Source organism: Pinus tabuliformis, chromosome J, assembly GCF_031772625.1.
Source record: "Pinus tabuliformis cultivar Carrire ecotype Pingquan chromosome J, CPIR1, whole genome shotgun sequence".
Classification (NCBI taxonomy): domain Eukaryota; kingdom Viridiplantae; phylum Streptophyta; class Pinopsida; order Pinales; family Pinaceae; genus Pinus; species Pinus tabuliformis.
This window is the reverse complement of record NC_142295.1, coordinates 824278816-824297920: the sequence shown is the minus strand read 5'-3', so window position 1 is coordinate 824297920 and position 19105 is coordinate 824278816. Positions and strand designations below refer to the sequence as shown.

Below are 19105 nucleotides of genomic sequence, written 5' to 3'. Positions count from 1 at the left end.
ACATGTCAGTATTGTACCTCTATTCTAGACTGCCATCTCTGTCAAATCTTTGTTGTTGAATGAGTTGGTTGAGAGTTGAATGTTATACCATACCTTGAATTCTGTCAACTGCCATAATATGCTTTGAACGCTGCTCTTGACGCTAGGGCCCGAGTGTTAGAGTGGTATTACCACTTACCACGCTGCGTGCATATACCACGCTGCCCATACCTCTACTCCCACTCTCTTGTTTAACAACTACGGTTTTAATATATATAACCGCCATGCTCATACTCAGCGTAAATTTTGGGAAATCCATCAAGAAATGAATGGTCGTGAACGTTACTTTTGGTGACTCTGTCCTCTCAGCTCCCACACTTTTAGCCTGGGCGCTTAGTGCTACCATCCACACCTAATTAAAGGTTGTCAAAACTACCTCTTTACCTATCTGCCAGTGTTTTTGTGCTAGTCTTCTCATATCAAATCTTTCTGCTTAGCAACAACTCCAATGTATTTATTTCCAATGCTTCCACGTAGTTTCACACCAAGGACCCTTTCCAGCTTTGCAATGATCTGTTGAAAGGTGCCCTGAGCGGGATCTGGAACATCGAGATAAGTGTTAGAGCTGGCTGGAATGGTGGGAATAAAACGGTATTGGACACCAGAGCAGAGACAGACATCGGCATCGATTTCCCATTTCAATAACTTGCCTCCGGGATGATGATCGCACCTACAACAGGCATATAGAGTATGGCCACAGTGTCTTCTTCTTTGGGCCTGGAATCAAGCACCTTTCCATGAAAACGCGTATTCTTTGTATTGACCACTTTTGTTAATGCCTTAACTCTGTCTTCCCTTTCCACCTTCGTCAGAGGTGCTTCTCCTCGATTCACAGAATCGTACATAAGAAGATTCTTAGCTGTATATTTCCAGTTCACCAATGTGCTCTCAGGCTGCCCTGAGGTACCAAAACCATCGGTTATCCTATCACTTTCTTCGGCAATGCTCTGCTCTGGTTGTGATTTGGCATCATGCAAGTAGCGGTACTTCTCCCTCATCTTCTTGTTCATTTTGTCAATAATCTTTGAAAAACTCTCATTATCCTCACTAGTGTGGCGCTTCAAAAACGCATCCAGAGACATGGAGGTGTCGTCGGGCAACTCGTTGTCCGAATCACCAACCGCGTCCAGGCTCAAAGGATGTTGACTAGGAGACCTCATCGATCTCACTGACGACGGTGTCGAAGAAGGGGCAACAAGAGATGCAGGAGTTCCAAAGGGATCCACAACCGACGATGCTGGCATGACAAGGGCTCGATCCTGGCTGACCCTTCCTCACCTCCTTTCAATAATCTTCAATTGGGCATCACGGATCTGTAATGGATCGCCGCTGCGGATGGCTTCAAGCCAATCCAGGCGATCGTGAAGCTTAGGCAAATCGGGGAAAAAATCCCTTTCAATGATTTTTTCAAGAGCTGCAACGTATGTGTCTTCATCTAATATAGTTTCGGGATTTTTCCTCTTCTTGGGAGCTGGAGGCCCCATGAGCAAAGCTTTTTTTCCATCATCAGCGAATTTATTAAGACTTGAGGGCATAGGCGCCGGCGAGGGAGACCCTATTTGACAATTTATCTGCAAAGACGAGCTTGAAGGCATCTTTTGAGCAGGATATATAATTCAATTTATTTTATTTTTTTTCTCCGTTCTTTTGATACGAATTTAAAGAGTGACAATTTTGAGAAGCTAAGACAGTGATCGAATTGTTTGTGTTTGCATCGGTGTTAGTTTTAACAGTGTGATTTGAGGGTTTGGTATTTTTATAAAGACATCACCTCATCGCTACATATTTTGACAGTCTAGAGACTTATATCAAAGCCAGTTTATTAATGAATTGGTGTTTAATATATGCACCATTGAGAAGTTAAAAAAAAAAACCCTCATTTCATAAGTTTGAGCAGTTAAGAAAATGGCCAGAATTACTGAGTTATTAGAATTGGTAAATACTTTAATCCACTCCAATGTTCATGATACAATTGAAATTGGAAAAATCACTCTCACAGATATTCAAATATGCCTACAAGATGCACATGAAAAGATTGAATTTTTGTAGCTAGAATCTCAGTCCCAGCAAGATGAATTAAAACAACTCGGTTGTCATTCTGAACCTGTTTTTGTTCAAAAGATTGAAACAGACTCCCATAAGCAGCAAGACAATAATGTTACAATTGATTCAAATCCAATGCCCAATAAAGCAACAAAGTTACATGTCGATGCAGAAATTCAGCCAATACTTCCCAAGCCAATCATCAGACCTTGGGAAGAGCTTGTCTATAACAAGCACAAAACTAGTCTTGGATATGACAAGGACGTGTCCTTTCACATTCTAGACTACTCAAAGCCCATCCAGTTTCAGAGTGTTGGATTCCTTCATGACAATTCACATTCAACTGTTCCAGATTTTGCGCCTCTTCCACAACAGCAACAACAACAACAATATATTGTGAAATGACAACACTGTGACTGAGTTGGCCATATGAAAGATCACTATTTTGATCTTCATCCATGTAAGCACTGTCATAAAACTAGTCATTCTTCAAACAAATGCTTCAAAAACAAACCTCCTGCAAGAACAAAGATTCATCTTGGATGGATCGCTTCTTGGTAATGGGCATCAACAACCAAGAAGATATTTTAGTCATATGTCTGAACTTGTTCTAGAGTATTGAATAGTCTTGCAGTTGAGATTTCTTCATCTTCTCACCTTGTATCTGACAGGGGGGAAATGATGGTCATCTACAAGCTTCAAAGCCACATCAAGCGAGCCTAAGCCACAACCTGCCATACCAGATTCAGAGTTGTAGCCAGAGACAAAGATACCCTTGAGCATGCCTTTAGTCAGTGATACCTCTTCAAAGAATTGGGGACACTTCCTCTAGCAGAAGACTTTAGCTTCTTTCCAGTTTCGGAAGAGCTCCCAGAATTGCATTAAGAATTCCAGAGTTGTTGGTCATCGTTAAACCATCACAGGTTGAGACTTCCCTTTTCAGGTTGAAGTTCTTCCTTTTATGCGGGGTGAGACCTCCCTTTTATGGTTGAAGGTTTCCCTGTTCAAAACATCAGGAGCACTTCCTCTAGCAGAAGACCTGAGCTTCATGCCAGACTTAGAAGAGTTCTGGGAAATTCACTAAGCGTTCCAGTGTTGGTGGTCATCCTTAAACCACCTCCCTTTAGACCAACATTTCATAGAGCACATTCAGCCTAGCGCTGCCATGCATTTTTTGCACATTTTGTATTATAGCTTGTTATAGGACAAATTGACCTCCTCATCAACTCAGAGGTGAAAGACAAGATGATTGAAGCAAAGACCACAATTGCAGGCTTGGAATCCACACTAACGCTCTATATACACTGTCAACCTACTTTATAAAGCTTGTTACCAAGCATAAAGAAGCGTTAGTCACCCTGCTAACTCATGTTGTTAGACCAGGGGGAGAATTAGTGAACCTAAGGGATGTTCAGAAGGTCATGCCAATGAATCTGCTCATAAATATCTAGATATTTGGAGAAATTCAAATCTGAGAATGAAGGAAAATGGGAAAAAGCTTGTAAACAGGGCAGGTTCATGGCTTTTTCCCTAATGAACTCTAGGAGGAGCTTGGCAGCCCCAAATCAATTGCTATATAAGCATTGAGAGGGCCATTTTGAAAGAGGTCAGAACATTTGGAAGGATAGCCCATAGAGTTGTTGTGAACTGTCATATTCTTGAAGAAGCTAGCTGAAAGAGGGAGAGAGGAGAGGAAGAAGGGGTAAGAAAGATTGATACAATGGATGGTTGTAATCACTCTTTCATTTTGAATATAGAACTGCAGTTGTGTTCCCTACTCCATAGTGTCGGTAATGTTGTTCATTTATTTGTTCATTCTGATGCTTGTCGAGATGAGTAGTTAAGTTATACACTAATACATGTTTGTTGTGCATTCTTACATTAGTTTTCAGAAGTGTATGCTATGATTGGTTTGCCTTGTCCTTTGTGTAGGAATTGTCTTGGAGCTGGCCTTGAAGGAGTTCTTCTTGCCGCATAGAGATCCCCAAGCAAATCTAGAAGGAGCTAAAGGTAATCCTCTTTCCATACCATGTCAATTTATGTTTGATAGATGCACATGTGTGTAACTTGGTAGCTTTTGTAGATAATCTTACGATCTGTCGAAGGTCCCGGGAAAACCTTTGAGGGTAGTTTTCATCCCATGCATTTTACCCCATAGCACAGCTCTCTTCTTGGACTCATACATAATCCTTTGGATTAAGGGGGGGAATGTTGGACACCTAATCCTCTAAGGGTTGGTGTGGAAGCTGAACAGCCAAAAGGAGTCCAAGAAACCACTTGGAATATGAATCCAAGGGTCACACCATGTACTATAAATGTATATAATTTGTTAATAATAAATGTACTCTCCTGATTATCATTCATATTATGTTGCTCCCATGTGTGTGTTTAACAATGGTGGTTACATGTATTCACAATTACAAGAGGATAAAATAATGGTCTTTTAACATAAAGAAAGAACCCTTGAGGTCCAAAACCCTTACCTTAAAAGATGAAGTGCTAAAAGGTTTTCAGGCCTTGAGGTGGTTACTTGGTACATCAACTTCCCAAGGTGCAACTTTTGCATATAATATTTGTTTGGACTGCACACTAGCTCATTGGAAATAACTATCCAAGGATTACAAATTTTCGTTGGGGCCAGGGCATGCCATCACAATTCCCCCCCTCCCCCAAATGGGAAAAAAACATTGTTTAGGGTGCCAAAACATCCTCTAAATTCAAGACCTAAAAAGCCATATAAAATCTGGTAAGAAGATAGAAAACCATTGAGTTAGTGGAAGAGGTGAGTGGCCACCAATATCCACTTGGATCAATGTGATATGCAAAGATAGACCAATACCTCTTGATCAAGGATGGGAAGTCCTTAATTATCATTGATCATAAAGGTAAATCCAATATCTCTTTGGTAGTTTCTAACTAGGCCAACATGTTTATTATCTCATGTAGGAAGTGTGTATTACTCTTATGGAGATAGAATTAACAAGGAGAAGAATCAATAAAGGTAAATGCATCTATAAAGGAATGTACTAAAGAGTAGAAACACTAGTTAGAGGAGCTTTTGCAAGCATATAGAGAAGTGTTCCAAGAGCCTAAAGGGTTGCTACCTAAGAGAGAAATGGATCACAAGATACAACTATTGCCTAAATCTCCATTGTGAAGGATAACATTATACAAACAATCCATACCAGAAACATATGCATTGAAGAAGAAATTATGACCACTAAAGGAGTAGGGAGAAATTTTACCAAGTACCTCATCTTGTGGGTCACCTATCATCATAGTGTTCAGGAAGGACGGGACTTAGAGAATGTGTATTGACAACAAAGCCCTGAATAAGATCATTTTAAGGAATTGCAACCCTTTTCCCAAGATTAATGAATTGTTAGATTAGTTGCAACATGCTAATTACTTCACCAAGTTGGATCCAAAATCATAATACCATCGAGTATGAGTAAAAGAAGAAGATCCTTGGAAGACAACCTTCAATATGAGGAAAGTCTTATGTGAATGGTTGGGAATGCCTTTTGGTTTATATAGTGCAGCAACTACATTACACATTTGAAGAATGATGCATTGCAACCGTTTTTAAATTAATTTATGTTACTGTACTTGGATGATATTTTGATATTTATCTCTACCATGGAAGAGAACCTCTCACATCTCTTGTAGGTTTTAATGACTCTAAAAAAACATCAATTCTTGGAAAACCTTAGAAATGTAAATTTTTGTAGTAGTCCTTGGTGTACATGGGGTACATGATTGGTGGAGAGGAACTCAAGATTGATCTTGTGAAGATGAAGGTAATCAATAAATGGCCAACTCATAATCTAGGAGCTTTAGGGGAGAAAAACGATACATTTAGAAGTATATAGCATCCATTTTAGCAGTGGTTGCAACACTCCATCACATAATAGTTAGTGGCAAGAGTTTACAATTGGGAAAGAATCAACATAATTATTTTAAAGAGTTGAAATAGAATATTAGTCAAGCACTAATTCTGACATTGTCCAATTTGTACATTCATGGTTAAGTCTCCAACTACCCCACATATGCCAAGGTACCATACTCTCTAGTTCAAGCTATTAAGAAATAGAAGAACTACCTCATAAGAAAGGAAATAATCATCCACACCAATCATCAATCATTGTAATCTTTGTAGGCTTAGAACATGTGTCAACAAACAAGACAATACAAGCAGATGGGATTTTTACATCAATTTCATCTTATCATCAAATATATGGATGGCAATACTAAAAAGTTGGTACACATGCTTTCGAAGTTACCCACACCCAAGATCACAACATTCAATACTCTTATGAACATGGAACCTTTTCACCCATGATGCATACGAAGATAAATATATAGAAGATGAGACTTCAAAGAGGTATTTCAATATATAAAAGGCCAAGTTTGTGGAGAAGAAAGCATAGAAAATTTGACAACCATTTCTCAGATGTGTTGCTCTTAAGCTAGATAAGATCCATGTTCCTAAATGAGAAAGATTGCAAGTTATTAAACAGGTTCACATTTTAATAGTTGTAAGGTATTTTGGTGTTGGGAAAATAATGGGCAATTGATAGAGGTATGTGCATTTCCCTAGAATGAAAATAAGTATAGCTCAATTGATTATATGATTCATACTTTGCTATACCAACAAACCCAATAATAGGAAGTATATTTTATACCAACTCTCACATGTACTTAATAGACCATGGGTGAGAACTTTCATTGGTTTTGTGGATGGTTTTCCAAGAACTAGGGGGGACATGACTATCTGTTTGTGGTACTAGACACGTTTAATAAGATATACATTCCTATGCCTTACAAAAAGACCATCAAGGGATAAGGTGCAACAATCTGATTTTTTGAAAAGATTTAGGTATACTTTGGGATACCAAGGAGCATTATCTCAAACATAAATACTAGGTTTCTCAATTCCTTTTGAACTACACTTTGGGAGAAGATGGGCACTAAGTTGAAGAGATCTACAACTTTTCATCCATAGACAAAATGATAGAGAAAAGCAGTGAACAAGACACCGATTTAGCTTTTGAGGGGTTATAATCATAAGAATCTAAGGACTTGGGTAGAAAAAATAATTTATATTCAACACTTATAATATTGCAATCCACATTCCCACTAGTAAGTCCCCTTTTAAAACTTACTTTGGATAGTTTTCACCTTCTTTAGGTAATGTATATGGATAGTAAGGAGGAGTGATAGAAGACACCATAAGAGAATGATTAAATGCTCTAAGATTCATTGACAAGATTAAGCAAATATAGTTGTAAGTACGAGGAGACATGAAAAAAGAGATAGAAAAAGTATAAAGCCTCAAATGAATAACACATAATTGAGAAAACATTCAAGATAGGAGATCGAGTTGCATTTGAACAAAGAAAGGCTATAGGGTCTTGGTAAGAAGATCAATGCTCTATGAAATGGTCCTTTTGAAGTGTTGGAGTAGGTAGGTAACAATTCCTATATACTTAATCTACTTCCATATATGCACATTTATTCATTAGTGAACTTGGAAAGCTTGAACTCTATGAACATTCCATGCTAGACCAAGAAAATGATGGGACAATCTTACCTACCATAGAAGAATTAGCACCAAAATCCTAGTTTGAAAAAGGATATGATTTTTCAAATGAAGTCCAAAACAACAAGATGAGGTCAACAAGAACTTTAGTAGATAGTGTTGAAAAGACAACTTTAGGAAAAACAGTGTTGTATGTAGAAGTTAGAGGAAATGTCCTCATTTCCTTCTATAAAATCTTTTGGAAAAAAAGGTCAAAAAATGGGGAGGTATGGTCCAAAATAAATCACAATATAATTTGTAATCTATTTTGATGATGGAAAACTAGAGCTATTGACTTGGGTCCATTTTAAAGGATGTCCTATTTTAGCAATTTGTTGTCTTGAAACTTTGTAAGCTTATTTTGGAAATTAAATGAGAATTTTTGTGGTTAAATATTTGTTAAAAGTCCTTAACCATTGAACGTTGTACAATATGTTGAGATCTTTCCAACAACATATATATCACCTTAATTAAAGTTTTTACAAGGAAGTTAAACCTTTTGCAAGTTGACCTATGCTTTTGATAGCTATGTCTCTTAGTGGATGCCACTCCCACTACTCGAACATGTGGAGCTAGTCACATGTTGATTTTCAAAAAGACTCAACATACTCTAAAACCTAACACTAATTGGAACTTGAGGCATGGAAAAACCCTAACCCTAATCCTAAATGACTATCATGACATGTTAAATGTTAGGTCACAAGGAAAAGAAAGGGTTCCATTCTTATTGTATTGATTTGTAGTTCCCTAACTAAGTAGACCAAAGAAATAGGATATTGTAAGTAGAATAGAGGAAGTAAAAAAACCTTGTAGCAACAATATATGCCATAGTATCTATAACAATTCCATAGTGAATTCATCTATCTTTGTATTTGCATTTCATACCTAAAAAGAAAAAAACAAAGTAAAATCCTCATCTTTTAAATGAGTTTCCTAAAATATATTTTGTATTCATTATGTACATGATATTATGTTTATTATTTTAATTCATTTTATTATATTCATAATTTAATAATTTACACACTATAATAATATTATTAAAATTATAATATCAAATAAACACTATGTAATAGAGATAATTTACCCAAAACTTATAATTGTGATAAATTATTACAATAAAATATCCATAATTAAACTTAACCTGATTTTAATTTCATTATTAAACAATTATTTTAATAATATAAATAGATAGTTAACTTGATAAATACATGAACATTATCCCTTCCGTGGATATTCCTATAAAGCTATCTACCAATCTAGATTATAATCAAGGACAAGTTATTTTTGATGAAGAAGTTTTATTATTATGAAATGTTGGGAGTTGGGTTTTTAGTTTTCACGAAAATGAAAAATTAGTCTGAAGTCTATGAACCATGTTTTAATTGAACCATTGTTTATTTTTTATTTGGGTATTGCACTAGGATTTATTATATAAGTGGTATCAATTTATGTAAACAAAGTTGGATTTTACTTTTTCCTGTAAAAAATATTAATAAAATTGTAGTTGTGTCTAAAAGTGGTTTTTAATTTAATATGAAAGAAATGTTGTAATGTCACGTTTTGTAAACAAAAAAATAATAAAATAATAAAAATAAAAATAACATTATTAATTTTTGTTAGGTGGTTAAGGTAAATTTGGGTGAGTGGTTTTTGAGCTCTAAATTTATGAGTAGACATGGTATTTACATGGAATATACCCTATTTAAAGAGGGAAATCAAACTAATAAATTAATCATTATAACTATAGTTATAATTAATAATTAAATCAGCTTATATCCATCTTAATTCTGTATCTACAAAGTGTCAAGAGGGATCACATCTCTTGAGGTATAATCTCTTTGAAAGTGAAAAAAGATTTAATCCCTCTAAACTCTGGATAAAAATGCATTAATGAACATTAATTTATTCGATAGTTCATTCTAGTTGCGAAAGGAGTTGAAATAATGGTTTGACGTGAAGTGAATAATATATTGTCATTAATTACTTATTAATGAGAATTTTGAATTATTAATTTTAACATTAAGAAATATTTTAAAGTGATTTTAACATTAAGAAATATCAAATCTCCTACCATGCAAAACTTTTTTAAATGAATAAATATTTGATTTCTCTCCACACTCCATAAATCTATAATTAAAATAAATTTTAATACTTAAATTAAGTAAAAAATTATTATAATAATATATTGTTTCAAAACATAAATTTATTCTTTCATGGAAAAAAACATCGTAATTATAAAAAATAACAATATAATTAAAAATTATATTATCAAATTAAAAAAAAATAAAACAATTAAACTTCATCATTTTAAATTTCTTTAATATAAAAAATTATAAAAACTTTATAATTTTAATTTTTTTTAATATAAAAAATTATAAAAACTTTATCTTTTTAAATTTCTTTAATATAAAAAATTACAAAACCTTTATCATTTTAATTTTTTTTTATGTATACAGTATTTTTAACCCCTAATTTCATTAATTTTAATATACTTTTATGTTGAATTTAGGTAACCAAATTCCAACCACGCCAAATCATAAAAGCATCACAACCATATTTACATTTCCCTTGTGGGATCATGAGGGTACAATTATTGGAAGGGAAAAGTGGGCAAGTATCATGTGGCGCACCCTAACTGCTACATTTCACGAGCAATGCCAACCAGAGGATCTCATTGGATTGTCTGGTCCATCGCAAAATATTAACTTTTATCATAAATCATTTGAGGGATATTTTCAGAGACAAGGACATGAGAGATGCGACTTGATGGTTAGATTAACCAGTAGACCAACTTTGATTTCATTGGAGGAATGTTAAAAACCGCTACCAAACAGCAAATACCTCTCACCAAACTAAACTTAGCTGTAACGTACCCAACACTAAATGTCAAAATAGCAGCAGGTCGCTCTCTATAATATCTAGAGGCCTTCCTCCATCTTTCGATTAACATCACAAAAATTCACAATTATTAAGTAAGATTTTAATATTTTATTTTGGAAAATTTTGCTTGGCCTGCACGGCATCCAGAGCGCATGTTGCTGTCGAAGCAACAGCACACAACTGTGAAATGACGGAGAGCGTGACATCATCATTCATGTGAGCCCTTCACGGGGACATATAATGCATCGGCATGGGAATGACGGTATCAAAACGTAGTGACATGATCCATGTGGGATGATTAATTCATTTAAACTATGGGCATCAATGGCATGAGTTGGGATCCATTAACTGGGCCACGAGTGAAAAGCACCCCCCTTGTAAATGCCTCATGCTTTCTTTTATTATTGCGACTATGGAGGCTCGAACGCGGGCTTGAAGATCTGGGGCTCAATTCCTTGATTTACTGCTCCAAGGGTTCGTGTACTTTGGAAACTCTCATTCGTTTTGTTACACGTTGCAGATCACTGCATTACCGTTATAGGCTTTACTGGGCGTTTTCTGCGAGCATTTCTCAGGTTTGACTGTGTTCTTTGTGCAGTGATTGTGTATTTAGACTCGAGGGTTTTGCTTTGTTATTGTGTCTATGTTCGGCTGTTCAGTTCGGATCTTGCACCTTTCTTTTTGTTTCCGCTTTAAATATCTTGTGGTTATCTGTTTTCGTCTCGTCTCTTGAAGTTATGGGTATCCGGGGTATCCGCATTTGTTGTCTGATAGCTTTATCTGATTTTTCATTACTTGCATAATCTGCAGAGTTTAGTATCAGGCGTTAAAGTTGAGTGAACTTCAGTTTAGGATTTGCCAAAGCCGGCAGTCATGACAAACCCTTACTCGTTCTGGCAATTTGGGGAAGAGCTTAGAGGACAGGCCAGGGCCTCGGATGATCACAAATGGACCTTGGCGGCCTCGCAACTGGCCCTTGCAGAGCATATGAGGTCCAAAGGGGACCGTACGAACAGATCAGAATCCACAGGGTCCCCTGCAGAAGCCAAGCAGAAGGGAAAATACAAGGGGAAACCAGAAGTAAGCAAGTTGGAAACGCTTACCCTTAACCTGAAGCAGATGAACCTTGATTGGAAGCCGGGAGATGCTGGAGTAAAGGGAGGAGCTTTAAATGGCATTTACAATGCAAACACTCCTTACCACAACAATAATAACGGGGGCGGCAACAACAACAACAACAATGGTAGCGGCAACAACAACAATAACAACAACAACGGTGCATTTGACAAGCGATTTAAGACTCTGCCATCGACAGAAATGCTGCCTAGAAATGAGATACTTGGGGGTTACATCTTTGTATGCAATAACGATACCATGCAGGAGGATCTAAAGCGTCAGCTTTTTGGTAAGTTTTACATGGGCCTTGTCTGAATGATTTTTCACATATATTCATAGAACCAGGTTGTAGGTAGCTATCTTAGTTATAATTTTTTCAGAACTGTAAAAAACAGGTTTTCTTTCATGTTTAGTTCCCTTAAAATGAGGCCTGTCTTGTGAATGGGGCTGGTGGTTCACCTGTGAACCCTGTATTAAGCTATCCACCACAATCCCATTCTTGCCCCATCCATATGGCATGAGTTTCAGATTGCTGATAGCAGGTTGTTTTGGCGAAATCGCTTACCCCTCAGACATGACACCCAACCTAGGTGCAAGTCCCTGCGGTGCAGCCCTTGGGGCATGTTTCTTGAAGTACTTCCTGGAAAAACAAATCAAAATGAAATCTTGTTTTATAAGACCATATTCTTGAGTCATGACACGCTTTCAGGCAAACACAGGTGCCAATGTCATGGCTATATAGCTCTGCTCCTATCACCACGAGTATCTTATGTGTTTATATTTGTTCACACGATGGTTCAATCGGCCATTTGCACACACCTAGTCAGATATATTCCTGGGTTTTGATTTAAATGGCTCATCGAAGTTTTTCTAAGATGAAGAAATGTGGTGTGCTTGCAGGTTTGCCTCAGAGATACCGGGATTCAGTTCGGGCAATAACTCCAGGGTTACCCCTGTTTTTGTACAATTATACAACTCATCAATTGCATGGCGTTTTTGAGGTTGGTTCTCAATTTTCAGGTTGTGTGCATTATTTGTAGCTACTGCTTGCATTATGAGCAGGGATCATTTTCGTGTCCAACTGAAGTGTGACGAGTGACCTCTGACAATGTGTTAACTGTCTTTATATAGGCCGCCAGTTTTGGAGGGTCTAATATTGACCCAACAGCATGGGAAGACAAAAAATGTAAAGGCGAATCGAGATTTCCTGCACAGGTACAATTGGCTGCGAAACTGTTAAACTAAGTGCCTTGAACTTATCTACTATAGGCTAGGGAATATGCAAAATTGGTGATATTTAATTTACTTAATGAAAGTGCTCCAGTTAGGTCTCAAAATGTTTAAACTTTCTATGATGATTTTTTATGTGGTGGCATGCATTAACAACCATTGTGATTGAACTTTCTATTATGAACTGAAATATCAGGTTCGTATTCGAGTCAGAAAGCTGTGCAAACCACTGGAGGAGGATTCTTTTAGGCCTGTATTGCATCACTACGATGGACCCAAGTTTCGGTTACAGCTTTCTATACCAGAGGTAAAACGACAAGTTGTCAAGTAATCTATCTCTAAGATCTTTGATTTCTTTGATGTTATAATCATATGTTGGATTTGAATGAGCATTTGGTTTTCAAAGTTTTGTTGAACTCATTGTTTGCACATTCATGTCGCAGACTCTAGCCTTGATGGACTTATGCACACAAAACAGCATGTGAAGGGTAGATGCCTGGACGAGATTAGACTGCAAATGGATTTAACCTAATGTTTGTCTTGAATAAAATGTGTGGCATTTGTTTGACTTGAGACAAATTAAGGCTGTACTATTTCATTAGTGAAGGGTGGATCTCTTTCTTGTATAAAGGGCTGAGGAATGCACCCTTCAGAAATTGGATTGCCTTACAAGATTTAACTTCTTGAAATCAGATCCTTAACTGAAGGAGAAATGCAATGGATCTAAAGGTCATTCGCTTTTTTTTGAGTCAGAGTTGTGGAATTAGGCGCAAGTGCCACAGGTTCATGTTGTAGAATGTTGCTGATCATAAGTTGAGTCAGTAAACTTTTAGATACAGAGGTGTCTATAACTTTTGGAAAGGTTGCAAGGACAACAATGATTTCTTATAAGTAAGGTCTGAAGGTGTTGTAAAGATTGACAAGAGTGGAGTTTGGTGATGTATACACATTTCAATTGCTCGCTTGGGGAGAGAGCATGCTTGTGTTGAGGTTCAATATTATGTGTGCCATGTTATACCAGTGATTGTTGATGTAATATTTTGGAATATGGAATGTCTTTGCTCAATGTTTCATTCCTTTTGGTTTTTATGGTTTGTTTATGCTAACTATAATGTATTCTGGAGTGTTTTAACCTTTCTTGGGATAAAACACATAATTAAGACTGAAAAATATACAAAGAAAAATTTTGGGCTCCGTTTTGGGAGTCAGTTTAAACGTCCTGGCAGCTCGTAACCTAATGCGCAAGAGATTCTAATGGACATCTATGGATGCATTATGTGTCAGTCTATATTAAAGATAAGACGAAAATTAAGCTATAATATGCACAGGTTGGTTTGTGCAAGCTTTGCTCATTTGGATTCAGTAGTTTTGGATTCAGTAGTTTGGGTTTCTAGTTGTCAATTTCAGCTGTGGGAAGCATATTAATAATCCCTATTCGAAACTCTTATAAGTCCGCTAATTTAGTTGATCAAGTAGATGATCGTAGTTCCTATTTGATTACTTTTGTGGCAAATCCATCTCATTTCCCTTTCATCTTCAATTAGTATCAAGCAAGAGATAAAACAGTATTGCATTTGATTCAAATGATTCGTTTATAGACGTCAACCTTTCGTGAGGTTATTGCGGAGATTTTCTGGATGGTTGCACATGACACGCTAGTTTCACCAGGAGAGTTTTCTCCAATAGAATTATTTATTTAAGAAATTCTCTGGACTACTCGGTCAATTATGATTTGATGAAGATTTCTGCAGAAAGAACACAGCTTTGTGTTGCCTACTGAATTGGACTTATTCAGGGGTCAATTGATGGCTCTTTCCAAGCAACAGTTATTTGAACAGCCAGTGTGGTGTAACCTTTGTTGGCCAATGATAATGGCAGTCCTTACCCTGGTAGAAGAAAAGTGAAAGCACCCTGCATCTAGGGTGCGGTCCAACCATGGCCAACTTGCAGTTCATTTGTGTTTTCCTTGTTATTAATATCGAGGAACATAAAATTCGATTCTTTAGGATTCGTAAACTGGTGTGTCTAGACAGGGAATGGTGTTATGTTTATTATTTAGTATCAAGGAACATAAAATTTGATTATGTAGTAGGATGTATAAATTGTCTATATGGACGGTGAGCGGTGTTTTCCTTGTTAAATTAAAGGGACCTAAATTTTGACTAAGGTAGAACGCATAAATTGCACAAAAAGGATAAAGGCCAATATTCTTCCCCCTTCACCCGAGGCACAAATACCGGGAGATTCAACAGGTGAAAAATGTTGGGAAATTTGAAAAAAATGATTTTGTTTGATGAAATTGCATATATCAGATGAACAGATTACATAATCTGGGTGTAGCAGGGGCTTTTGACAGTGTTAAATTTATCCATGCAGTCAAAACCTTCAAAATTTTCGGTGCTAGTTTCTGGCGAGGGCAAATTGGAAAATGGGCAAATTGTTAACCTGTTATCAAACTTGCATAAATTGTATACATAGAGGGAGCTGTTATTTGTGCAAATAATATTTCTTCTGGGAAGAAGCTTGTTTTTACCAGCAAAAGAATGCTCATGTGATGGCCTCATGCGAGGTCTCTGATAAATGATGCTTTCATGGATGTAGAAGTATGAGGTTGCTGGTTACAAAAGGAATCTTCTCTCAGACAAGTTGAGTGGTGGTCGCAGTACGAGGGTCCTTCTGTCAGAGCCTTGTGGAAAGGGTTTAAATTTACTCCTAAGCTTCCGAATTTTTTTGATGCACATGGACTGCCTATTGCAGACGTTTGCTCAAATTTTGCATTTTGGTATTTCGCCCCAATGCTGTGTTTTTAGTCACCATCCAGAAACGCAGAGCCCATGGATCCAGACCGACATTTATCACAATTCTGATTGGTCGTCCTTAACTTGGATTCAGTTGAATTCAGTCACTTGGGAAATAAAAGTAAGTCTAGTCCATGGACTATCGGATTAGTGTTTAATTAAAGGGTTCTCCAAGTGCAGAGCTTGTAGTTGGTAGCCAGACCTAGTCGCGCCTCTGAAAGCAGTTATCTTGAGAGAGTTCAAATTGGGTAACCTAACTATGAAACAATGGCAATATATTTGTTGTGTCAGAAACTAGTGTTGCAATCTTGGTAATATATGACAGGATTGTGCGCTGAAAGTGTTATATTACATGTTGTGGTAGGACTACGAATGCAGTTTGCCAGTGTTGGATATTATGATGCAACCAATGGATATTTAACAGTGGTGGGGAGATCACAAATTTCATTGAGGCTAGAGAATATTTTGTTTAGAGCGTTGATTTATGTTGTGGGGCCCGTTGTCACTTGTTAATGGCGATCCATATTTCTCAGTCTATAGGCCCATTAATGTGGTTGGGTTGTATATACTTACTGTTAGATTTAGTACTTGTTTAAATAATAGTTTTAGTACTTGCTTAAATTTAATGGTGTATATGTTTTAGTAACTTGCTTAAATTTAATGGTGGGCATATGTATTAATGGGCCTATGGACCGTTAAATGTTGGTTGCCCTTATACAGTCTGACTGTATTAATGGGCCTATGGCCCGTTAAATATTGGTTGCCCTTGTCAATGATTCTACTTTTGCAACTGTATGAGTTGAGAGATGACAATAAGGTTTTAAGGCAATCAAGGTAAAGATGAAAATCGTTACAAGCAAGGATTTCAATAGAGCATTGAATCAAAAGGGGAGAAACCACAATTGTTACAACCAAAGGTTTCAATAGAGCATTGAATCAAAAGGGGAGAACCCAAAGGTAAAATCTAAGAATGGTAAACTTGTATTTGAAAATATTGAAGTTTAAAATCTCAATGTAAGTAGAAAATTAGAATTTTGCATGGTTTTGGTCTAAAATATTGAAGTTTAAAATCTCAATGTAATTAGAAAATTAGAATTTTGCATAGTTTTGGTGATAGCAGCTTGCATGTGGGTATTATTTTTTCATTCAATGTAATTAAAAATAGTAGAGTTTTGAATAGTTTTGGTGACGGCATTTTGCATGTGAGCGTATTGTTCTTTCATTCAACATTAATAAATTGATATATATGGTAGATATTTCACAACCAAATAAATTAATGAATAAATGAGTCAGAACTTAGAATGCATAGGATATGGATTTAGATTAACTCACTATTGAGTATATAAATCATGAGGCTACAAAGTTCACTACCTAATTATGAATGTGGATTATAATTGTTCAAAATATTAGAGTTTAGATTGTGCTAGTAATTAAAAGTAGAGCAATCTAAGAATACAAAGATGTGGGTATTTCTTAGACAAATAAATAAAGGAATAAATGAGGCAAAGCATAGAATGCATCTTCAGTACCTACAATAGAGAATATATCCTTATCTTCACACCATTAAATACATAGGCATTCATCAAAAATCCAAAGTAGCTTCATTTTAAAATTAGATGCAAATTAACACATCAATTAATACAAAGGAAAAACCCATCAGATATGAATATAATATCTACCTTGGAAATAGAGAAAGGTTAGAAGATCAATAGGCCATCAATGCTCAACTCCAAGAAGAGAACATCCACTTAAAAGGAGAAGGTCCAATGGCATGATTAAAGTAGAATGTCCAATGAAGATGTTGAATAACTTTGAGACATCAACCAGATTACTACCATTGTTAAAAAACCAATTTGATGAACACCAAGACTTTCTCATTGTGTTATGGCAGATAGGGATATAAGCAAATCTCTACTTGTGCAACTAGGAGAGGTGGTCATTCAATTGGACAACTAACAAGAGGATAGGTTCGCTCAAATGTGTTGGAAATTGTGACTAGTTCTGGTCTTCATTATTGTCATTTGACTCATGTCATAATGTAATTTCTATGTATCTATCAAAAGAAGAAAGAAAAGGATTTTTGTAAAGCATGGGTTTCATGCTCAAGTCATTTTGTTATTAGGTCAAGCATCCATTGAATGCTCCTAGGGTTTGTCACGAGTCAAAGTGTCCTTGTCACATTAGAAAAGACCCTTTTGGGCATTTGTATCAAGAAAAGGAAAATTATTTTGTGTATAGAGGTGTTTAGAAGGCTCCAAAGACCAAGTCGGTCAACAAAGGGGAAGTCAGCCTAGGCAGGGATTTTCGAGCCTCTTTGAAGGCTATAAAAAGGAGGGGCTTCGACCTATTTGAGAGACACAGCAAACATACACATCTTGAATTTGATCTGCAGTTAGAAAGGAGAGGGAAAGTCTTAGAAAAGCAAGGAAACGGCTAGCGAAGAAGCAAAGAAGCCCTTGAAAGGTTCAAAGATCTGAAATCTGCTCACTTTAGTTCACACGTGCAAGAAACCTAGGGTTTGTGGGCGTACCTAAGGTCCGAAGGTTGCAAGAATAATGGCAGAGTCTTCTTGTGGAATCGAAAGGCTAGAAGGACCTTGCTTTTGGAAGAATATTGTTTCGTTGCCCTTGTCTTGTTTTGGAGAAGGATGATTGGTGGTTGGGTTGGTTCTTGGTAGTAGCCTTGGTCTAGGTTTTTGGTCATGGAAGTCTCAGTTGATTTATGAGTAGCTTGGGAGGTACTCCAAGCCCTAGGGTTCAGAGTTTGGAGGGAAAAGCCCCACAAGAGTCACTTTTGGGCTTGGAACTCAAGCATGGGGTTTTGCACCCATCAGAATTTGGGCCAAATCATGAAGAATTTGACCATGAGAAAATTTGAGGTGATAGATCTTGGCATGGTGATTCCAACGCTTCGCAGATCATTCAAATCAGAGCTTTAGAACTTTAGTTATGAATTTTTGAAGTTGACAATTAATTGTTGGACAAACAAGTCATGTCGGCTTGGTTCAAAAATCATGCCTCTTCAACAAATTCGTGGATCCCTCTTGTGTATAAATAAGAGGTGTATGAGAGTCATTTTCATCATCCAATAGCATCAAATACCACAATACATATCTGAAATTAGGCGGAGCTCTAGATTTGGACAAAAAGTGGGATTAGAAGCACTGTTTTGGAGAGTATTTGTATCCTCAATAGGGCCGAGACACCACAACAAGGAAGCCTCAATTTTGGAGGTAAGTTCTTGGCTGCTTTGTGGGTGTTTAAATATGATTGCAGGTTCGAGTTAAGTATTGGAGACAATCGCATTGTAGAGAGGATGTTCAGGGTTGTTAAGGGTGGTTTTAGTGAGGGTGGTTCCTCTGTTTATAAGGCCGCAGGCCTTACAGTCTCTAGAACAGGGATTCATGAGGGAAATAAAG

The 19105-nt window shown here is 36.7% G+C and overlaps 1 protein-coding gene, 1 long non-coding RNA gene and 1 pseudogene across 2 annotated transcripts; 2 read left to right on the top strand and 1 right to left on the bottom strand.

Moving 5' to 3' along the window:
- Positions 1 to 677: 677 nt before the first annotated feature.
- Positions 678 to 1634, bottom strand: LOC149229246 (uncharacterized; annotated as a pseudogene).
- Positions 1635 to 10803: 9169 nt separating this feature from the next.
- Positions 10804 to 11464, top strand: LOC149229245 (uncharacterized). The gene is made up of 2 exons (XR_016247921.1): positions 10804 to 11118; positions 11354 to 11464. It is a non-coding gene; the product is annotated as an uncharacterized LOC149229245 (long non-coding RNA).
- On the top strand, positions 11137 to 13965 carry LOC149229244 (B2 protein-like). The gene is made up of 5 exons (XM_089378537.1): positions 11137 to 11948; positions 12560 to 12660; positions 12791 to 12874; positions 13086 to 13196; positions 13333 to 13965. The coding sequence occupies exons 1-5, from the start codon at positions 11417 to 11419 to the stop codon at positions 13372 to 13374; spliced, it is 870 nt and encodes a 289-aa protein (XP_089234663.1). The 5' UTR covers positions 11137 to 11416; the 3' UTR covers positions 13375 to 13965.
- Positions 13966 to 19105: the final 5140 nt, after the last annotated feature.